The 23632-nt window shown below is 51.2% G+C and overlaps 1 protein-coding gene across 2 annotated transcripts; it reads left to right on the plus strand.

The window, feature by feature from the left end:
* Positions 1–1216: 1216 nt before the first annotated feature.
* Positions 1217–22623, plus strand: pex5lb (peroxisomal biogenesis factor 5-like b). Of its 2 annotated transcripts, XM_040022345.1 has the most exons (13): positions 1217–1493; positions 11399–11513; positions 12600–12815; positions 13841–13961; positions 14246–14333; positions 14823–14921; positions 16220–16339; positions 17337–17480; positions 18582–18652; positions 18744–18956; positions 19037–19202; positions 19294–19451; positions 19543–22623. In XM_040022345.1, the coding sequence occupies exons 1-13, from the start codon at positions 1479–1481 to the stop codon at positions 19739–19741; spliced, it is 1725 nt and encodes a 574-aa protein (XP_039878279.1). In that variant the 5' UTR covers positions 1217–1478; the 3' UTR covers positions 19742–22623. The 2 variants fall into 2 exon arrangements, with proteins under 2 accessions (XP_039878279.1, XP_039878289.1); XM_040022355.1 differs by lacking the exon at positions 12600–12815.
* The last annotated feature ends 1009 nt before the right edge of the window (positions 22624–23632 follow it).

A 23632-nucleotide genomic window follows, 5' to 3' on the forward strand; every position in this document is an offset into this window, starting at 1 on the left:
CTCACAGGTGAGAGGCTGTAGTTGTACCATTGTAACCACACTCTTAGAGATGGGAGACACTGAGCTGGTCCCAAGCCAGCTAAGACATAGAGTCTCTCCATCATGTTCAGATGCCTGAGGACCACAGCGAGTGCAGGAGACCTGAGAGCTGCTGAGGGATCTCTGCTACAGAGTCAGTGAGCGATGGCTGAAGATGTTCACTAGGTGACAGACTTGACGTGAGCACAGAATGGAAATGTGGACACCCAGGCTGGGATCTTCAGGGAAAGGTGAGACGAGGCAGCCGTCTATGAGCAGATCTCCAGTCTGCTGAGTGAAACACGCATTCGTGTTGCAAAGCGACACAGTGAAACATGTAGCGCTTGAACTTCAGGTGCGTGGCTCAAGCCGGGACGCTGTCATCCTGAAGGCAGAAGCTGGAAAACATCCAGGAAACATCCTCCTCATCGTAACTGAATCTAATGACCCATCTTTGATCCTGAGAGCCTCTGTGATCCAGGCTGCTCGGCATCCACACAAACCTTTGCAGGACCGAAGGCTTTTGATTATTTCGCACAAACTATCACAAACAACAGCTGTGAGCTGCGTGGTGATCATATCAAAGGAAATATTCTGACACCGAGGGCTGGACGTTGGCATCACACGCAGGTACAAAGGAGACCTTTATCTGCTCTCACCTGTGCTGAGCAGACACCTGTCCTACATGCTGATATGAGCCCTGAAAGTTTACCCAGAATGCACTTTGTGTGTGAAGCTTCATGCAGGGAATTATGACAACCAGATCAAACATCCAGGTTCCTGCTCCTCTGCGTCACACCGCCATAGGTCCAACACTCCCACACTCACAGATGTTCAGTCTCTTGGAGTGGATGTAAAACTGATCTGAGTTCAGTTTCTAACAGAGCCTGTAACCGTGGGACACACCAAAGAGATTAGGTGTGTTTTAGTTTGGACATAGAGCACAGGACCGATCTCTGACAGCTTACCCTCCAAATTATCTGTTTTTTCAACCAAAGGTCTGACACTTTGAATTCAATGCCTAAAAACCTTTATTTGCAAAGTGCTTTTCACAGAAAAAACAAAAATAACATAAATAAAAGTGCCGAAATGTGTGGTTGCCATTAATTTGGTAGTAATTCAACAGAAAGCCCGTTTAAATAATGAAGTTTAAAGCTGTGACTTTTATTGTGAAAGCGCTGACAGGAAGAGGCCGTGTGTCGCCGGTGTGCTTTGACCTCGGAGCTGTTCGGAGCGGCTCGGCTCGGCTCGCGCCACCTTCGTCCCTCCCCTGGCCGGAGCGGAGTGAGATGCGTCCCGGAGCCTGAGGCGTTCGGACGAGTCGGAGCCGGACGCGGAGCTTTCAGGCGGGGAGCCTCCGGAGAGACACCGCGCCGTCTGTCGCACTGAAACCGGGTGTAGGTGCACTGCTGGCGGCTGCGCCTCCAGCTGCGTGCCGCTGAAAGCTGCAGGACTGAGACATGTACCAGGTCCAGGTGAGCTCATACCTGAGTTTTTATGTTTCTGGAGGGCTTAAAGAAATGACTCTGTGTTGTTGTCCCCACACCATCATCATCATCATCATTCTTATGTCTGCTGAGTTTTCATCTGCATAAATAAAGGATGTAAAAGTCCCTGCATAAAACTGACTGCAGCTTCTGCTGTGACAGATATTTCCGCGTTTTACATTTGCAGATCAGCCTGCTTCCTGTGTTTAGAAAGTGAACATCAGCACTTTTATTGATCACTTTCTTCCATTTTTAATGGAACAGCTTGATGCTGCACCTGACATTATTATAACCTGCGATGTGTTCCTGAATGATCTGGACCTCTGATGTTTTCTCTTTGCTCCATAAGATCTGAGAACAGAATCCACGGTTATTCACTGCTCCACAGAAAACATCGTCTTCCTTCGTTTGTTAAACGTCTCAAAGCGTTCAGGTTTAATATGAACGTTACATATGAGATTACAGCTTCACAGCTGAAATATGAAACTGACCTCAGTCCCAGAGTTGAACCTGTCAGGGTGTGAAAGTTTCTTTAGTGTTCTATTAAGATTAAAAAGAGTCCTGTAAACCATCGCTGTGACTAATCAGGCAAAGTTCAGCTGCTGACGACCGCCTCCGTCATTCTTCTAACCTGGTGAAGCTTTTCGTCGGGTAGCGTGTCTAAATGTCGTTTTAGTGGAGTCACTGTTGTGAGCAGCAGAGGAGGCATGAGACCTGTGTTTGTGTTTGTTGTCACTGGATCAGCATCAGGAGCACACCAGGCTGTTTTTGATCCACTCAGCAGCAAACAGAAGTGAAGTCCTGACCTTCCTCTTTGTGTCATCATAAAAACTCCAGCAGCGACTGTCAGAGACATTTCAGGCTGTGGTGCTTTAACAGCACTGACTGGGTTCTCCATGTTCCTGTGTGGGTTCTCTCTGGGTTCCTCCTAACAACACAAAGGCAGATTAAGTGTTTGGATGTTAGGTTATCTGTTCAGCTGGGAGAGGATCCAGCCACCCTGAACCGGATAAAAAGAAGAAGATGAACGGATGGATGGATGCTTGGTTGGTTGGATGGATGGATGGATGCATGAATGGATGGCTGGATGCTTGGTTGGTTGGATGGATGGATGGATGCATGAATGGATGGCTGGATGCTTGGTTGGTTGGATGGATGGATGGATGGATGGATGGATGGATGGATGGATATTTGGTTGGTTGGATGGATGGATGCATGGATGGATGGTTGGTTGGTTGAACAGATGGATGGATTGATGGTTGGTTGAATGGATGGATGGATGGACGGTTGGATGGATGAATGGATGGATGGATGACCGGTTGGATGAATTGATGGACCGTTGGATGGACGGTTGGTTGGATAGATGGTTGGTTGAATGGATGGATGGATAGATGGACAGATGGATGGATGGACGGTTGGATGGATGGATGGATAGTTGGATGGATGGCCAGATGGATGGACGGACAGATGGATGGATGGTTGGTTGAACAGATTGATGGATGGATAGATGGATGAACGGTTGGATGGATGGACAGATGGATTGATGGACGGTTGGATGAATTGATGGACGGTTGGTTGGATGGATGTCCATCTGTGCTGGCAGATGGGCCTTCTGAGGGCTGTGGTTTGGGTTTTCAGTTCTGGTCAGCGACCGTGATGTGAAATGCTGAATGAATGACACGTTTCAGCACAAGGAGAAAAAGTTTGTGGGAGAAATATTTTTACTTGACAATCAGGCAGCGTTTGCTGTGAACAAAGCATCACATGTAAAAAGAGTAAAAAAGGAAGTGGGGTGTTGAAAATCGGATATTGTGATCATAAGAGGTGCTGGACCGGTCTCTCCGATGCTTCTGCAGAGAAATGTTTTTGTTGCTCAAATGTCTGTGAATCAGAAAGTGGTGGAAGTGGATGTCACGGCTGAGCATTCAGAGTGAAATGAATGAAATGCTTCTGCGGGATCAGAGGAGCTCTGAGAGGATCCAGCTGAGGGAGGGTTCAGCATCTGCCCAGAGCACCCCTGCACCATTTCATGTCCTGACCCCGGGGCAGAGCTGGGACTCACCTGCTGGAGGATGTCTGGGCTTCTGTGCTCAGACTGCGGCCTGCAGGACTGTGGGAATCTGCCTGTGATGCTCCTGCAGGGACTGAAACAATGTGCAGGTTGTCATCGGTGGAGGGTCGTAAAGCTGCCGCAGAGCAGGCAGATTTATGATTTAATCACTGCACTGTGACAAACCGCCGCTCTCGCTGCTCCATCATCATTTCCAAACAGCTTCAGCTCCACGTGTAGAGCTCTGGCCACCCCAGAGGTTTCTCTCACTTCCAGTTCCTCCTGTGAAACTCCGTCTTTAAAGACAGAATCAGGACACTTTTTCATCACAGAAGCACCAATAAGTTAATATTTAAATAATGTTTTTAATGTAGGGAAAAAAAGTCCTTCAAACACCAGCGAATAGACTGATCCCGGAGGGGGCGATCAGCAGAGAAACAGGCAGACAATACAATTCAATAAAATGCTGAGCTGCACAGAAAATCATTTCCTTACGTTTCACAGGTCGATGCTCAGCTTCCTGACTCATAATCACACTTCAGTTGTTTAGATTATACACGCTGACACATTTTAGCATTTTTATTTCATTATTTTTCATCTGACTGAATAGCAGAAAATTCGCTTTCATTGTGAAAGGGCAGCCGCTGCCATCCCCGGGCCGTCTCCGGCCGTCCTGCAGCTGGTGGTCCTGGTTCTGCTCTGAAGCTGAGAGCTCCAGGGTCGGTCTAACAAGAACCTGCAGCAGGTGGAGAACTGGGTCACGTGAGGCTACGCAGAGCTCAGCCTGCAGAGCGAGGACGAGGAGACGGAGCTGGCGCCCGGTCGAGGGCTCTCCTCCCCACAAACGCCCCCACCCAGTGTTTCTCTCCCTGTCATTGAACACTGTGAGTGAGTATCTGCCTGTGAGTGAGTGTGAACATCTCGGGAGGGCGCTCGGCTGGAGAAAGGGCACGTCCGCCCTCGTTACCAGTGTGAATGTGAGGAAGGAGAGAATCAAAGAGCATCACAGAGAGCTTCCCAGGGCTCCACTTCCACAGTGAAGACTGCTCAGAAGGACTTAACGGACCGTACTGTGCAAACGTCTGGAGCATTGCTTTATATGTTGCAGGGAAAATGGGCAATTAGTGCAACGAGTCATTGAAATGTGTGCAAACAGACATGGAAGCATGGTATATCAGGCAACAAGAGAGACCACAAGTCTAAGATTTGGGCTGAGCTTCGTCCTGCAGCTCAGTGAGAGCTCTCCGAGCTGAAAGGATCCTTCATTAACACTGAAGTAGAGTTTTAGGCCTCACACTTCTGCTTTTGCTCCATTTCAACCAGCTTTCAAACAAGCGAGCTCAGCAACTGTATGATGCTGCCGCCATGTTTCTCCACCTGTGGTGCATTCAGGGTCGTGTGGTCTCATACGTTTGTTCATTAACTTCGGTGAAAGGGAAGCTTCAGCAGTGCTGCTGCAGGAAGTGTTCAGCCTGATCCCAGTGACACACACACATGCACACAGCCTCCTGGGAGATTGTGGTTTTCGGTCCACTGAGCAGAGTGGCGTGCTGCAGATGTGAGGCGGAGTTTACGAGGTCATGTCTCAGGTGTTTGTGATTCCTCTGAATCGACTTCACCTGTGCACACTGAGCGAGACAGAAGCAAACAGCTGGGACGCAGTTAAACACTAGAAATATCTGACGCCTCAGTGACCGCCCGGTCTTCAGGGGCGGGGTCAGAGTGTTTTGGAAAAGACCAAACGAGGCCAGTAAAGTTTCAGTGGTCATCAGCAGCACCTGTGAGTCCGTCTGAGGACGAGGGGTTTTCCACCCACCTGTCAGAACTACCATGTGTGTTTATGCCAAAGGTGTCTGGCTGGTGTCCTGTGGCTGGTGCTAGCAGACTGCCTGTCCTGGCAATTCGTGGCAAATATGAAAGATCAAAGCGATTTTACACTGCAGAACGAGAACAAACTGACCTGCATGTGGTGCCGTGAGGGAAGGACGGCGGTCCGCCTCATCATTTGTGTCCCGTCAGAAGAAGGGCAGAGAAAGGTGTTTGTGGAGAGGAGGCTGTGTTCTTTTAACCCGTCTGTTGGTGTGGAAGGATTCTGATCTGGACTCGGACAGAAACGTGGGTCTAAAATAAGCAGAGTGAGTCCTCACAGGCCTCACGTTACTGTGTTTGAGTTTCTAAAGAGAACAGAAGTGCTGTTGCTGTTTGTGAAACCAGCGTAAAACGTAACTGAGAATCTCCAAAGAACAGGAGGTTGCTGAGGTCCTCGGGGATCTGATCATTGGGCATGGACGCGGCGGGATGCCTTCAGGGCCTCAGAGGCCCGCCTGAACAAAGCAGGGCTTGTTTCAGTGCTGTGGAGAAGCACGGTGATCCCTGATGATCCGTGAGGGCTCCGGCCCTCAGTCGGCGGGAAGATGGTGGGGCAGCGGTGTGTTTGAGAGCGTTGCCATTGTTTACACCCAGACTCTTTGTTGCCCTGAGCTCGAGCGCGTTTGCAGGCTGCCGCTCGGCGTCCTCTGCTGTAGTTACAGTACGGCTGGAGCTGGGAGAGCCACGGGGGGAAACTCATCCAAGATTAATTAGCAGCAGCGCTGCGGGAGGATCTGAATCTCTCTGGGGTCAGCTCACGTCCTTGGCACAGTTTCCCCACCGCGCCTGAATCTGCGCTTTATTTACTGAGCGACACTAAAGGCATCACCCCTCCACCTCCCCCAGCATCCGCCCGTCTGACAGCAGACTTCTGTTTATGTGATCAGCTGTTACAGCCGCTTCATGGCCCATGTTTCATAAAAAAACCACACAAAGTGTGATGGAGGGCAGCTCTCAGACTCCCCGTGACTAATAGGTACTGCAGTATCAGCAGAGTACTGCAGTAGTCTGGCTGCACACTGAGGATGTGCTGCAGCAGCACTGATGGAGGACTGTTTGCTCAGCACAACAGCAGGTTATTTATAGTCTGACAGCATCTCCACAACACACACACAGAGAGAGGGAGAGAGAACAGAGAGATGGAGACAGATACGTTCTCAGTTTCTACTGTGTGTCTTCTATTTTTACAGTAGAATCACAGTAGAACCATGAAGTCCGGCTGACATCCTTCCTGGTTGAATAATCTGATGACTGATGCTCTCTGAACTACTCTTTTGAGTCATCATGGATTTACTCCTCAGTAAAAAGTTACCCATTACTTTAGTTACTCCGCTGCTCTGTCAGCTCTTGGAGAGCAGGAACTGTCCCACTGATGCAGGATGACATCATAAAAACTGTCCAATCACTGTGTAACGCTTGAAATGTGTCCTTATCTCAAGTACCTTTAGAGGCGTGAGGCTGCCCTACACCTGAGTGTGGAGTCAGAGCGTCCACTCATGTAAACATGACCTCAGAGTGATGTCATATATGTTGGAGCCACCTCTGAACGCGGCGTGGCCCTCGGCAGGTCACTCGCTATAGCGTGATGTCTGTGTTAAGCGAGTCATCCATTAATGATGGTGGTGGTGGGGCGCTGCTGCTCTCGGCCTCCAGCACGGCTCTAATAATAAAACTGCAGATGATGTTTTATTGATTACAGCTGCCGAGTTCACAGAGGCGCGTTTCACTCTCAGCTCGCCTTCGTCTGCCCGCTGGCGCTCGTCACGACTCACCATTCCTCCCTCTGAACGGCAGCAGGTGAACCAGCTCACCTGTCGTACCTGAGCTGCAGGTTCCTCAGGGCCGGGTCAGAGTTTTAGTGGATCGGACCTTATCGTGGTTCTCGTGCCTGAATTATATTTATTCACAGATATATTTTGCTGAGGTTAGTCCAGGTTTCAGGGAGCTGGATGTCTGTTACGTTTCCATGTACGCCTGATGTTACTGCACATGTGCAGTAGAGTGATGGTCAGAGAGAGCTGAGCTTAGCTGTCTTCAGCAGCTAAAGCCTCTGTGGGGGGAAACTCCCCCCTCCCCCGCCCTTCTCACGGCTCTAGTGAGCCCTGCCCCCGGCTAGCTATCGAGCTAGTGGGTAACAGACGTCTCCGAAAACGTCGGAGCGCTTTTGAAAGTATGTGGTGTCTTGATAAACTGAGCAGATATTTGAGGTTTACACAGCTACATTCTCGCCTGAAAATATGTTAAATGTTTATTTTGTGACCCAGAAAGAATAATAAGAGTAACATTAAAACTAACTAGGTGCCGCCATTGTTGGAAACTGCGCTGGGCCGCGCTATGAATTATGGGACACAGCTTCTTCTTCTTCGGGGTTTAACGGCAGCTGGCATCCTTGTACATGCAGTGCTGCCATCTTCTGTTTCAGTCCGTTATTACACTCTTAAATCCTGCTACTTATTCCTGCGTCTTTTGTGATCTTACAAAGCTTCAAACGACACGTCGACTATTAAATCAGTCGTCGACGATTTAATAGTCGACTAATCATGGCAGCCCTACTCCTCACCCCCCACCCGACCCTGGTCGCGTGCTCCATAATGTTGTGCTGTGGACATTTCTGTGCTTTCTGTGCAGAGGAGTTTTTTGTTTCCTGTTCTCATGCCGTCCTCCTGTAGCCCAGCATGAGTAGAGGTCTCTTTTTTTCCACTCTTGTACTTTCCCATCGTAGTGTATATTTCAGTGTTTTTCTGTAATGTTACCGATCTCCGACCTGTGTCCCCATGTGATGTCTGTGTTGTGTGTGTAAGGTCGGGGGGGTGTCCCATTTCACTGCAGGGCAACCTGCACGTGGCGAATAAAGCCTTGATTGATTGATTGATTGTTCTAGAAATTCTTCAGATAAACTTTAATGTGAATGATTTACGGACCTGCTGCGAGCGGCAGAAAGATCGGGTACAGGTGGACGGCGTGCACAGATGAGAGCTCTGGTGAGTCTCCTCGTTTTCAGCTTCAGATCAGAAACGTCCTCGTCGCCGCTGAGCCGGACGGAAAAGCTGCCAGCGTGAAACCTGAAGCCTTTCTGCACAGACTGACACAACATCACGACTCGCCGCCTCTGGCTCCGCCCATCACTGAGCTCAACCCGTCAACCTCCCGATGATTCGGCGACCCTGCCCGTCTGCTTGTCGTAGGGGAAAAGGTTGTTGCTGAAGGAGCTTCCTGGTAAAAAAGACGTCCTCTGAAGGGAACCCCTACCTCCCCGTGATGACCAAGGTTGGCATGACCACCGTAGTTGTTTGTTCCCCCTCGCAGCTCGACATTTAGTTCCTGCTCACAGCAAGCAGGTCAAAGGTCAGCGCGTTTACTGCCCTGCTGAAACATTTCTTTGTGCATCACGGTCCCGCCGCCGCTGTCAGACTTCTCAGGTTTAGTCTGAGTGAACAAACGTCTTATTCCCGTCTGCAGAGCACGCAGTTTTCAGTGTGATCATGTCACCGACCTTTGACCCTCCGCTCTGCTGCAGCTGCCGTTACTGTGCTCCGCTCAGAGAGAAACAGCTGCCGCACCTTCACACAGCCGCGGCGGTGCGATTCCCCACGCTGTCCCCGGCTTTTAAACGCAGCACCAAAGTCATTTAGCTCTGACCGCTCTCCTCTTTCCTCCTCGTCGACACTTTTACCGGACGCTCACTGTAACCCTAAGCCCACTGAAAAATGATCTGAATATCATCTCAGCGACAGGAAGACAGAACAGTGTCGTCGGTGTGTTTGTTGTGTCAGATGAACTCTGAGGATGAGCTGAAAGACCTCACCAGGTCGGAAAAGGAGACCTCGTCCTTCGTCCTGGGCACAGAGTCGGATCCCTGCTGGAGTTCGGGAGAGTTTTCTGTTCCAGACACGGCAGTGAGGATTCACCGAGGTCATCGAAACCTTTAAAACTAAAGCAGCAGGATGAACATGTGCAGGAAGCTGGGAAGATTCGTGACTGCTCACACAACTGGGAACACCTGTCTGAGAGACTTTAGGCCACATCCCGCTGTGCTGTCAGAAACACGGAAACATGGCAGATGGCGTTGATGTGTGCAGGAAGTGACACAACTGTGAGACCGATTCATCCCTGACGACAAAGGAACGCCCTGAAACAGCAAACGCCTCCTTGGCCATTCTTCCTGCGACGTGTTCAGGAAGTCATCCAGCGACGTTACGGTTTTAAGCATCGCTCTGTGTCACATCCAGACTTTTTCCTCCACTTTTCCTGGTTCAGCTGATAAAACTCTGAAGCTGTTTTATCTCTGGATTATCCTCCCATCTCATTCTGGATTTTTGATCTCGGATATGTTTCCTGATCCGTGCTGTTTCATATCCTTTTTCCTTTGGGCCTTTATTCTGAAGCGATCAGTTCACAGTGAATCTGCGCGGTGCTGCTCGCCTCTTCACGGGATTAAACATGTGGCGCACACAGCGCTGTGGATTAGGATTAAGAAGGCACATAAATTAATCTGTGATCTGGCATCAGACTGGGATTTAACACTTCCCAGAATGCTTCAGAGCTGGCAGGCAGCAGAGCGGCCTGTTTGGCACATCTGTCCACCGGTGTTTTCAAAGGAGCTTGCAAAGAAAAGCGTCTGGACTTCTTTAAGTTTCCTGAAGACGTTTCACCTCCGAGAAGCTTCTTCAGTTCTAAGGTCAAATGGCCGAGAGTCTCACTGGGCTTAAATCTGGGACTCTCGGCCATTTGACCTTTGAACTGAAGAAGCTTCTCGGAGGTGAAACTGTCTTCAGGAAACTTAAAGTCCAGACGTTTTTCTTTGCAAGCTCCTTTGACTACGATGACCTGGATGACTGAGAAGCTTCACAGACAAATCCACCGGTGTTTCCACACCAGCTGGCTCCTCTGCAGGTGTAACAGAGCCCGGTCAGAGCCGGGAGCGCACCGCGCCCACGGATTGCGCCTGCGGTGCAGAACGCGGCGCCTCATTTGCTGCTCGAGCGGTGCTGAAGGTTTGCTGTGACACAGGCATGGGCATGTGCTCCGTCACACGGTTGGTGTTTTGCAGGCTGTTTTCAGCCTCTCCTGCTCCCTCAGCAGCGGCTCGGATGAACGAGACATTTACCGGTGAAGTCAGCGGCAGCTGTGATTCATTCGTGTGTCTGAGTCGTGCCGCTGTGAGGAGGCTCCGCTCAGACACCAGCGTGTGCAGACGACATGTTTGTGCCTCATTCAGACACATTCATTACCTTTGGGCCAGTTATCTCATCATCCTTTCATAATGTGACAGGCTCGCTCTGCCGTGCCGGCTTCCTGTAGTCACTGCAGGGCCCTAAAAGCTGCTCCGCCTCCTCCGCTCCATCCTGTCACCTGACTGAGCCGTCCTTTTAAAAGCAGCCGGCGTAGATTTCTGCTTCATGTTTTAGCTTCACTTTCACAGGTCCTGACAGAGTGTAACCATAGCTGATGGTGTCAAACGTGACCTCTGACCTCTGGACACGAAGCCACCCAGAGACATGCAGAGTCCTACGTAGCGGCGAACTCGTCTCAGCGTCTTTAGTTGTTACGAGTCTCTGTCTCTCTTCCACAGCGTGTCTTTATCCTGTCCTTCTCCAGCAGATGGCCCCGCCCCTCGCTGAGCCTGGTTCTTCCTGTTCAAAGGGAGTTTTTCCTTCCCACTGTCACCAAAGCACTTGTTCATGGGGGTCATATGATTGTTGGGTTTTTTCTCTGTATGTATTATTGTAGGGTCTACTGTACAATATAAAACACCTTGAGGTGACTGCTGCTGTGATTTGGCGCTGTGTAAATAAAACTGAATTGAATTGAAGTGTGAGAGGAAAACCCCAACCCTGCCTCACAGCAGCGTCCTCGGGTGAGTTTTGCATTGTTGTGGAGTCTTTACCTTACAGTATGTGCCTTGGGGTGGGGGGTTATTGTGTTATCGCGTCTCCTCGGCGGTCTGCTCTAACCCGTTGTTTCTGCCCTCCAGCTGGTCGGGGAGCAGCAGGAGAGCCGGCCCCTACTGAGCCCCTCCATCGATGACTTCCTGTCGGAGACCCGGAGCGACACCCCCTCCGCCCGACCGCTCACCTCCAACACAGCAGGTAGACTCCCGCTAATTACCACCTCCTCCCGTCCTTCCCCTCCCCTCGTCTTCCACAGCTCAGCGGGGCTCCACCTCCTCCTCCACCTCCTCCTCCTGCTCAGTGTGAGGATTCTTTCTCAGCCCTCCCGTAGGAGAAACGAGGGGAAACATTATTGATCCATTTCTGTTTTATTTAATTTGCTAAACATGACTGAGCTGTGAGAAGAAACCTCCTCCTCTAACCTCCCCTCATTCTGATCTCCCAAATCTCTGTGTTCTCCTCTCTTTTCTTGCACTCCTCTAACTTTCCGCCCTTGGCCGTCCTCCTTCCTCCTCTGTGAACCATCTGTCACCTCCGACTCAGCAGGTACACCGGCCATTAATTAGCACCTCTGACCTCCTCTGTCCTCCTGTCTGCTCTGTCCTCCTCCTCACATTAAACTCAGGCTGCTGTGCTGCTTCTTTCTGCATTTACATAAAAACTGTCGACGTGTCAGGAGGAGGAGGAGGAGGAGCCCCGTGGTGTGGCTGAAATTCTATCTGATCCGAGCCTGGGCTCCGAGCTGCAGGGAGACGCTCAGAGGTCACAGAGTTCTGTTATTGATCATGGATCAATTCAAACTTTATTCGTCTTTGAGCGCGGTGACGAGAACACGTCTGAGCGCTGCTGTGACCCTCCTCTAACACCTCCAACCCCGCTGAAGGCTCGATGGTTAAACTCACTGATGAGGGTGGGTGGACACAGACGCCTCCTCACAGCCACCTCCTCCAGCTCGTGGACGCCGTGATGAACAAACGCTGCAGGTCGGCCAGAGCGTCTCAGTCCCAGCTGGTCGTGCGTGTAGGAGACGCCCTGTCCTAACCGAGCTCGTCGGCCTCCGAGGCTGAGCCGGGGCAATAAATCTGTTTTAAATAACCTCGAAACTGTGATGCTGTGAGTACTCAGAGTACTCAGAGTACTCAGAGTTAAGACAGAGCACTAATCTTCTGACTTCTGAGTTAAATATTGTTATTGTCTGTTATCCACACCAAAGTGAAGGGCCGACCGCTCTCACAGACACTGAGCCTGTCGGGGTAACGAGTCCACCTCTCCCGCTGTCTGCAGTTCTGTCCACGGCTCTGGATCTGGTGGACCTCAGCGAGCTGGGGGAGAGCAGCGGGGGGAGCAACAAGGAGCGGAGGAGGAGCCCTCTGAGGAAGAAGGGCAGCTCGAAGAGTCCGCGACGCCGAGCCAAACCCGAGGAGACGGAGCTGATCCAGGTGCAGGTGGAACACCTGCCCGCTAGTCCCAGAACACCTGAGAGGATCTCCCTGGACTCAGGTGAGTCTCAGAGAGCAGCCTGAACCCGACGCCATCATCATCAGTTTTTATCACATGACAGCGAGGAGACGAGCGGCTGAGTCTCTGTGTTCGTGGATCTAAAAGGCGAGACAAGGCCAGCGAGCAGGGTCTGTGTTCAGTTCTCAGGTGATCCGCTCACCTTGATTAGCAGGTGAGGCAGCAGACTGACCCCGCCTCCTTCAGACCACAGTCACATGACCAAAGACGGTTTCAATCTCTCAACCCGAGCTTCACTGAGTTTGATCCCTGTGGAGGGATTGTGCGTCTTCTAGAGACGCCCCGGGAGAAAAGCCGATTACAACATGTAGTCAGATTTATTACTGAAAGTGCACGCCGTCATCCACAGCTGCAGCAACATCTGGCCCAGAGACGCTCAAGCCTGCAGCTCAGCCTGAGAGCAGGAGGAGCAGGAGCTGTGAACGATGGGAAAGTGTCTTCATCATAAATTCATCGTCGTAAATAAGCCCGAACATGAAGTGACGCGGCTTGTTCCAGCACGTGTGAGCTGCTGCCTCCTGAGGACTGAACGCCGTCTCGCCACGCTGGACCTGTCAGACCTCAAAGCTCGCAGCGTGAGCCTTTCTTTGCCCTCAGGGGTCCACAGGTACCCACAGCTCCGGGTTCATCTGTGGACCTGTTTCTGAGAGTGTGGCAGATTGTCAGCTTTAATTTGTCATTGACGAATAAATCAGCTAAAAGTGTGGCTCTGCCCCACGAGTGAAATCCCCCCACGTCTGCTATAAAGCCATCTATCAATACACTCAGGCCTTCATCACTTTGGTTCTCACTGCTTCATTTCATTAAAAGCTTTAAACTCACCGAGTCGTGAGGAGCAGCATCTTTAATCGCAGCTTTTACTGTGATGAGTTCCCACTTCCTGTTTACACCCAGCTGCACTTCCCATGTTGTGTTTTTACTGGCTGAAGCTTGTCTCATCTTCATTACTGATAAACACACACACCAGTAATAATAATGGGACCTCAGGTATGTTGTTGTGTTTGCAGTCAGCCTGTCGTCTCCTCTGGAGAAATGGGAGGAGGTGAACCTGGACGTGGAGGACGGCGGGCGCAGGAGGAGATACGAGAAGAGATGCACCTCCCATCACTCGTCCAGTGAACTGCTGTGGTAACGTAGCTCTGCATGACCCCGGCTCAGAATGACCTCACACTGGGCTCGTCCTCTGTCTCAAACTCACAGTTTTAGCTCCGCCCACTTTGAACCAGCTTCCTGCACAAACAGAACATCTGAGTTTCTAAACTTGGGATCACCATAAAAGGGTATCTGTACTCTCTGGCATCACACAGGTCCGAGAGTAGAAAGGTGGAGGCGGAGCTTCTGGCTCACCTGAAGACACTGACAGAAAATTAGGACCAGCAGGTTCCCTTTAACACTGTGCTGTTCTCCATCAGGTCGGCAGAGTTTAAAACCGACCCGCTGACCAAGAACAGCTTCAACATCCACAGCTTCGACGACCTCGACTTCATTTCTTCAACGCAGGTCAGTCACTGCTCATGCTGCAAATACTACTGCAGTACTGCATCTGCTCACCCGTGTGCGGGTACACACTGCGTGTGCGGGTGCTGCTCTGGAGACCCTGGTGTGGGTTTGAGTCACGGTGAGTTTGGCTGCTGCAGCTCAGCCTCACGCTCGCCTCATCGGGACCTTTGAACCACGGCACGATGTTAGCGAGCGCTCTGACTGAGAGGTGAGTGCCAAAAGTGACTGAGATCAGGCCCGGTGTGTCTGCCATCTGTAGTGACAGTGTGCAGTTCAGGCAGCCTGGGAGAAACGAGTGCAGGCCGCTGGAGGTTAGCCGCCAGATGCAGCTGTGACTTTGTCCCAGTCACTTTGTTTTCCTTCACACTGACCTGCTGCTGTGTGCGTGTGTGTGCGTGCACGTGTGTGTGTGTGTGTGCACGTGTGTGTGTGTGTGCACGTGTGTGTGTGTGCGTGCACGTGTGTGTGTGTGTGCGCGTGGGCTTTCAGGACTGCGGGGCGTCCCGGCAGCGCAGACGGACTCGCTCTCTGCTGCTCAGGAACGAGTCTCTGGAGGACGAGTTTGTCCGGGCGAAAGCTGCTGTGGAGGTAAGAACACGCTGACACGGGCGTCCTCGTCACACTGATGTCACGAACGAACGCTCCTTACACCGAGCCCCGCCTCCTCGCTCTCCCGCCTCCTCGCTCAGAGTCTCGTCTGTGACATACTGACAGGAGGAAACTCTCGTCTTCTTGTCTTGCCGCTCAGAGTCAGCTGATGCTCAGAAACAGATGGCGTGTACTTCCTGTCACCTGAGCGTCCGCAGGTGTTCTCAGATCAGTTTTGCTGTGAGGTCTCTGCGATTCACCTGCAGCTTCATCAGTTGTGTTTCATTCGAGCGTGAGGATGATGATGATTTATCGTTTTATTAACATCGATGTCGCTGACGCCGAGTCCGACAGCGTGCAGCTGAGTGCAGGTAACGCGGTGAAAACCCGCACGTGACGTGAAAGCGTGACTCTTCTTCGCCCGGCCGGTGTCCTCCTGCAGGACGCTCTGCCTGCTGCGCTGCCTCCTCTCTGAAGCTGATTGGCTCTGACAGCACTGATATTCACGGCGGCTCGAGACGCTCTGGTCCAGTAACCAGACGCGCCGCTTTCATATTCATGGCAGACGAGTGTTTAATGATGGACGGCGTCCTGATCCAGTATTTATACGGCGCTGCACATTTAAACTGTGACCTTTCACGTGTGCATAAATCCCACCGCTGCCCTGCACACATTACTGTTCCCGGCCATACTGCAGCGTGCAGGAAACAACACACTGGATATTTATTTTAAAGACGTGTGGCAGCACAGACCAGGTCCTCATGTCTGAGTGAAAAACTAGTTCATGCATTTATTACTTCCAGGCTGGATGACTGTAATTCATTATTATCAGGAAGTCCTAAAAACTCCCTGAAAAGCCTTCAGCTAATCCAAAATGCTGCAGCAAGAGTCCTGACAGGGACTAGAAAGAGAGAGCAGATTTCTCCTGTTTTGGCTTCCTGTTAAATCCAGAATTAAAATCCTGCTCCTCACATACAAGGTGAGGCAAACCGACCGAGTCCCTGTTTAGAGGGTGAAGCTGTGGGTTCGCTGCTCTGCATTCCTGTCGTCACAAACTGCGAGGTCACAGATACGAGCGGCAGAGAGGAGCGTCCTCTGCAGGTGGCCCGGCTGTCGGAGTAGAGCTCCTGCTGCTCCTCCGCATTGAAAGGAGTCAGCTGCGTCAAAAGCCTAAAAGAGAAAGGAGGTGGACGAGGAGGTCTGAGCCTCTGTGCTCTGCGTGAGCCGGGCGTGGGTACGCCATGGCGGTCTGAGCTGTTTACCTTTCAGCATCTGTCTGTCTACTTCCTGTCTGACAGTCGGACACAGAGTTCTGGGACAAGATGCAGGCGGAGTGGGAGGAGCTCGCTCGGAGGAACTGGCTGGAGGACTCCGAGGACCAGCAGCCGGTCCCGCCCACTGTCTCACCTGCAGAGAAGGTGAGCTCAGAACAAGCCTCCAGATACACACACACACACACACACAGTCGTGTTTTCATATCTCAGTGAGGACATCTCATTGACATAATGCTTTCCCAGCTGCTTACCCAAACCTAACCATAACCTAACTGTAACCCTGACACATTTCGTCCCCATAAGGGTTGTTGGTCCCCACAGGTATAGTAACATGCCAAATTGTGGTCCCCACAAAGATATGTAAATGTGGCATACACACACAGACAATCTGGAAAAACAGGGAAAATCCCAGAATTCCAGAAAGCACTGAGTGAAAGTTGGATTCACACAAACCAACGTTTGAGACGAATGAGCGTGAGCTGTCAGTGTCTCCGCAGCAGCTCGGTGAATACTGCGGACGTGTGCGTGACGACATTTCAGCTTCCTCCAGTCTTACTCTGAGCAGTTAGCGCTGCAGCGCGACGCTAACGCCGCAGATCGAGTCTGTGACACCGGAGGTGACCCGAGGGGGGACGAGCAAAAAGGCAGCAGACGTCTGCGCCGTGTTCACGTGTGTGAGCAGATGTTTGGTTGCGTGTTAGCGTCACCTCCACGCCGCCATGATGTAACACCTGAGCGGAGAAGGGATTAGAGCGGGATTACCGAGGCGCCCACAGCTGATCTGGAGCCAGCTGCAGATTAAAGCAGCCAAACATCCAGCGCAGCAGTAATCTGACATTATTAATGACTGCCCCAGTGCATGCTGGGAAAATGTTTTCAATAAGAAGATGGGCAGGAAGGTGAAATGTCAGCGCACACATGTTAACACGCAGAGAGGCGGGAAAGGGTGGAGCCTGTGAAGCATTACAGAAAGGTTTATTAGTCATTATTCATAACTCACCTGTTAAAACGTCACCGCAGAGTTCACTGTAACACTGTGTGTGTCTGTGTGTGTGTGTGCATGTGTGCGTGCATGTGTGTGCGTGTGCGTGTGTGTGTGTGTGTGTGTGCGTGTGTGTGTGTGTGTGTGTGTGCACTGCAGGGTTACTATTTCAACACCAACAACCCGTACAGAGACTGGCCCAACGCCTTCGCCGAGGCTCAGGAGAAAGCTCGGGAGGGAGACCTGAACACCGCCGTGCTGCTGCTGGAGGCCGCCATCCTGCAGGACCCGCAGGACTCAGAGGTGATGCGACGCGCCCAGCTGTTCATCGTTTCACTGTGTCTGGTCTGCAACAGCAAGCCATCCATGAATGATGTTTCATCTGCACGCAGAAACATCTGCACGCAGATGTGACGATGGGAGTCTCATCCTGTGCTCTCAGAGTCAACAGCTGATCACAGCTTGTTTTATTTGGACGTGAGAGAGCGTAGACACGATGAAGACGATGAAGGTCAAACTGAGGATTGTTTAAACGCCACAGTGTTGTTGCAACCTCGTCCATCTTCTGATGTCAGGATCTCAGATTCATCCAGATAATTTGACACATCGAATTAAATTCACTTCTGTTTATGTAGAGCTAAATCCTACCAACAGTCTGCTCAAGGCTTTTTATGTTACTCCAGCTCCACCCCTATGAGCCAGCGCTATGGCAACAGTGGGCAGAAAAACTCCCTTTTAACAGGAAGAAACGCGACCGGGGGGAGTTGAGATGAAAGTTATCATATGACATATGAAACGTTGTGCTGGCCAGTTCTGTTTGTACCACCGAGCACGTGTTGGTGACGCGTGCTCGTGGCCTGCAGTCTGCCACGCCCACATTTCTCTGCATCAGGAAGAGAAAGGGGCGGAGAAGTCTGCACCGGCAAAGAGACAAATTAGGAGAATTTCAGTGACGGAAACAATCGTGTCCAAAGAGGAGGCCAGAAAACGCACGCCTTTCCACCGAGTTACCATGGTGATGACGATGTTAAAATAAAGTGAAGGTGCTGAATATCGTTTTCCCCTCAGATACAGATTACAGTTACCAGCAGCTGGAAAACGTACATCACCACCGCCAGGCTAAGCATCATCACACACGCTCAGCACTACAAACACGCGTGAGCGCTGCGTGCGAACGCCTTCATCTTTGTGTCATGATGCATGGCACTGAAAGTGAGGAAAAAAACAGCGAGGCAGAGGTTTGTGGCGAGACCCAGCGGTCCCACAGAAGGCGGGGCCTAAACATGCTGACCGGAGCTGTGTGACGTTTAGATGTCCAACCATTTTCAGCCAGGTCGTTTGTGCTCGGTCCAAATCAGAATCAGTGAGTTCTCACATTCCTCTTCTTCTTCTTCACGTTTTCAGGCGTGGCAGTTTCTGGGTATGACTCAGGCTGACAACGAGAACGAGCAGGCCGCCATAGTGTCGCTGCAGAGGTCAGTCGCCTTCATGCTGGAGAGCTCTGCTTTATATTCAACCCTGACATGCTAACTGTTTGCTGGAGCTAACCTGCTTTACCTGCTGCAGGTGCCTGGAGCTCCGCCCCAACAACCTGCCGGCCCTCATGGCGCTCGCCGTCAGTTTCACTAACAGCGGCATGCAGCGGGAGGCCGGCGACGTGCTGCGCCGCTGGATCTGTCACAACCCGCGATATAAACACCTGGTCCAGGACAGCAGGAGTCCGCTACGGGGCTCCCCGGCCATGCCGTGCAGGGGCCCCCACGCCTCCACACCTGCCAGGTATGAAGTTCAGTCAGCATGTTCTTGTAAAGTTCCAACTCCTCTGTGATTGGATGGAACCAAGCTGTGTGTGTGCGCAGGTGTGAGCTGCAGGACGTGCTGCTCCTCTTCCAGGAGGCGGCTCTGCTGAACCTGGACTGTGTGGATCCCGACCTGCAGACCGGGCTGGGAGTCCTCTTCAACCTGAGCTCGGACTTCGACAAGGCGGTGGAAGCTTTCAGTGCAGCGCTGTCTGTCAGGCCACAGGTAACACGCACGCGGACACACACACGTCAACATGGTGGCGGTCCTTTCATACGAGCAGTGATGCTGTCAGAGTCGGGGTTTCTCTCTGCAGGACTACCTGCTGTGGAACCGTCTGGGAGCCACGCTTGCCAACGGAAACCGCAGCGAGGAGGCGGTGGAGGCGTACACCAGAGCTCTGGAGCTGCAGCCCGGATTCATCCGCTCGCGGTACAACCTGGGAATCAGCTGCATCAACCTGGGAGCGCACAGGTAACCCTGGCACTGACCTCTGACCTCACACAGACCAGTCTTACTGCGGCGATGTAGTTGTATAACCCCGGTCCCGGTCCTGGTCCTGCAGGGAGGCGGTCAGTAACTTCCTCACGGCGCTGAACCAGCAGAGGCGGAGTCAGCGCTGCAGCCAGCAGCAGATGTCGGCTAACATCTGGGCCGCCTTGCGGATCGCCATCTCAATGATGGACCGCCCCGAGCTGTTCCAGGCCGCCAACATGGGCGACCTAGACCTGCTGATGAGGGCCTTCGACATGAGCGACGTCTGACGGCGAGTCATGGGAGGGCGGAGCCTTGCTCCCAGAGTCACGGGAGCTCGGTTGGATGCCTGGGTTGAAACCAGACAGTGAGGGAACGGCGCAGCCCTTTAGCTTCCTGTTTGTAGCTCTGCATTCTCAACGCCGTCTGCAGGTCGATCATCTTTTCACCTTTAACAAGAAGATTGAATTCAGCTCCTCCTCTTCCTCCTCGTCACCTGCGCTCACCTGCTGCTGATTTTCCTCTGCTCATCGGTCACTTCCTGATGGTCGACTTTAAACGTGATGTCGTGAGGGATGAAGAGGGGGAGGAAGGTCTGGACTCGTGGACTTGTCAGAGCAGCTTTGCATGATTCACGACTCAAAATAATCCTTCTTCATCTGACACAAACGTTCTTTTCATGGCTGTCCTTCATGAAAAGAACGTTTGAACATCAGGTGGGCGGAGCTCATGTACTCGCAGCCAGAGATGTCCTCCTACATGCAGCATAGAGCACCTTTTTGAGCATTTTCACCTTCGTGGTGTTTTGAAAGTGGGCGGCTCTGTTGCACTCATGGAAGCCCCGCCTCCATCCTCCACCACAGCCTGCTTCTCTGTCTCCTTCCTCTGTCAGCTGCTGTCCACAGCGAATCATCTTCAATCCCAGCACCCTCCAACCCTCTCCACTACGTCCATGAACCTCCTCTGAGCTCTTTCTCTTCTCTTCCCGCCTGAAGCTCCACCTTCCCGCTTCTGCACATGCTCAGACCAACTGAGCCATTGGTCTGATGGACTCACGTCTGACCCTGTCCATTCTGCTCACTCCCAGTGGACATCTGAACATCCCAGCAGGTGTCACTACCATCTTTAAACCTTCTGCTTCTGTCACCTGGCTCCGCCCACTCTGCCCCTCTCCTGCTTTGTATTAACGGGACCAGAATTTAGAAAATAAACTTTGTTTTTTAATGAATCAGACGTGAAACCAGCGACTCATCAGGAAAGACTTCCCTGCGCTCATTTTCTCATGGACTTGTATACAGTCGCCCCCTGCTGGTCACCCTGTCATGTCCAAACCCCAGAATCTCTTCAGTGGTCGTTCTCGCCTCTGTAGCTTTTCTATCGGCTCTGTTCACTTGCAGCACGTCTTTCAGCTCAGGTTATAAAAACTCACGATGTCCGTGGACATGAAGCTTAACACCAGGTCCTTTCCTAATGAGTAATCCAAACCACGGAGCTGCAGGAGTGAGGAGAAGCAGAACACGCCCACTTTAAGGCTTTTTCCTCACATGTTTCTTCACCTTGTTACTTTTAACCCTTTAAAGCCATAAAACAGCAGCAGGGGTCTGTTAGAAACTCGCCTCTGTGTGTCACCCCCTGCAGGCAACAGCTGGTACTGCAGCAGCATTTATTTAAATCAAACCAAGAGGCCACCTTCACACCTGAGATCAGGTGTGGTGCTAAAGGTGAATAACAGAATTCATAACTCAGAATTCTGATGTTAACGAGGCCTCACAGAAAGTTTTCCATGTGCTGATGATGAAGCAGCTGTATCAGGGCTAGCGCCACCTGCAGGAAGGGTTCGGGCATGTGTCAAATATTTTCCAAAGGAATTCAGGAGAAATATCTGTCGTCTTCAGGCGACTTTTGTTGTGATTTGGCGCTATATAAATACAACTGAATTGAATTAAAACGATTTGCTTTGGCAGTTGAAAAGTTAAACGCCTTGCCCCCTGAGTGACACAGTCGTCTGTCTTCACACAAAGGATGACCCTCAGCGAGCCGTACAGCTTCTTCCAGAACCAACGTCTGCTGGATCCCTACGAGTCCTCCCGCCTGCTCACCTCCGACCTCGCCTCGCATCTGCTCCTTCCTCTGTAAGAGACAGAAAAGAAAAACACCCCTCTGCCTAGCCTTGATCATTTTCATCCTACCACTGATTCCAATATCTAGTTCAGGACATTCTGTTCAGACTCTCCCAGAGAATATCTCTCTAACCCTGAAGTGTACGCATGCTGCAAAACCCTCCGTGCTCTACGTCTACGCATCAATATTTCAAATCCAGTCATGGCGCTGGACGAAGCTTTTGACCCTCAAACACGGAGCGCCAACATGTTTATGAGCACATTTCCATTGTGTTTATAAAAAATAATAAAACAGCTTTATTTAATCGTTTTAAACCCTAGCATGTCTCACTGATGCAGCGTCACTTCTGTGCGTTAAAGTTCTTCACAAAACGACTGCAGCGGTTTCCCGCCTGGCCTGGAGGTGGCGCTCATCGTCCCGTCATACCTGCTGCTGTTCCTGTGTTTGCCTGTGGGAGGCGCCTGTGATTGATTCCAAACATTAACACGTTATAGTTTAAAACTGATGTTTGTATTATTGTTACAGTTTCTGTGTTTTATTCTGAAAAGTGGTGTTCATGCTCTGTCCCTTCCTTCCTGTCGCTGGTTCTCAGGTGAGTGTGAGAAAACGCGCAGCAGCTGATCCGGTTAAACGAAAGCTAAATCAAAGCAGCGTCCCCCCGAGTCCTGGAGCGGTGAAGGCTTCCTGTCCTGTCCTTAGTTCGGGACGACTTCCTGTCTGTGGTTCTTTTCAGATCAGCTGACAGGAAACCACAGCGCTTCTCATTCTGAGGGTTTTACTGTGTTCAAGTCAGGACGCCCAAGTAACAAAAGCAAAGAGCTCCAGAAAAGCAAACAGCCAGCGCGTTTTCATCCACAGCTTCCTGCTTCAGAGATTAACAGGAAGATTCACAAACTTCATCCACACGATGATGAGGAGTGTGAATCTTCGTCCTGCTGCTTCTCCTGAGTCCTGCTCGTCTTCACGTCTGTACGGTTCTGATGTAAATGACTGTACGGACAGTAATCACATGTAAACTGATGATATTAAACGGGTGATACAGAAACCTGGAGTCTAATCAGTGTGTTCTGTGCAGAAACGTTACTGTGAGTGTTTTAATTAAGGGCAGTGTTACAGAGCCCCCCCGGTTTGTCCTGCTTTTCCTGCCCCCTCGTAGATTTCCACAGAAACAACAGCTGAAGGAAGTTCGTCCTGTCAGATTTCACTCGGTGGAAACAAGCCGAGCTTGTCTGAAGCACAGACAAATAAGAAAGTGTGAACTTGAAGCTGTGTGTTGTAAATGAATGTGTGTAACAACAAAAGACCGGAGCCTTTGACTTTTGGGGCACATGCTGCATTAAAACGGGCAACGCAGGGTAAAATACCAGTTTATACCACAAGATGGAGCAGCGAGTCAGTCAGAGAGGAAGAAGGCCGGGTATTCAAACACTCATCATGTGACTGAACAAAAAGCTGCAGACAGGTGGGGTCTGAGCACTCACCTGTACCTGAGTGTTCAAAGACATGTTGAAGTGGGAGGTGGCGCTGATGCAGGGGTCCTGACAGCCTCGAGGGCCGGTGTCCTGCAGGTTTTAGATCTCACCTTGGGTCAACACACCTGAATCACATGATTAGTTCGTTACCAGGCCTCTGGAGAACTTCAGGACATGTTGAGGAGCTAATTTAGCCATTTAAATCAGCTGTGTTGGTTCAAGGACACATCTAAAACCTGCAGGGACACCGGCCCTCGAGGCCTGGAGTTGCCCACCCCTGCTATAGGGGGAGGTCTGACGGGAGGAAGGTGCTCGCAGTGCAGCAGTGACCTCCAGTGGCAGCAGGAAGCACTGCAGAGTAGCATCAGCTCTGTCCATCCACAATCACACATTCATTGATAAACATTAGGACAACAGAGAAAACACCACAAAAGTGACCTGATCAAAGTGTATTTGCTGGCTTCAGCGTGAGCACGAAGAGGAAACTTGAGACAACAAGCTTCGAGTCGAGCGGACGAGCCGAGAGTCACAAAAAGAGACAAAAGCATTTCTCACTTAAAAAACTGTGAGGCTCAGTTTTCCACGATA

The sequence above is a fragment of the Simochromis diagramma genome, unplaced genomic scaffold (assembly GCF_900408965.1).
Source record: "Simochromis diagramma unplaced genomic scaffold, fSimDia1.1 OVJJ01000385.1, whole genome shotgun sequence".
Classification (NCBI taxonomy): domain Eukaryota; kingdom Metazoa; phylum Chordata; class Actinopteri; order Cichliformes; family Cichlidae; genus Simochromis; species Simochromis diagramma.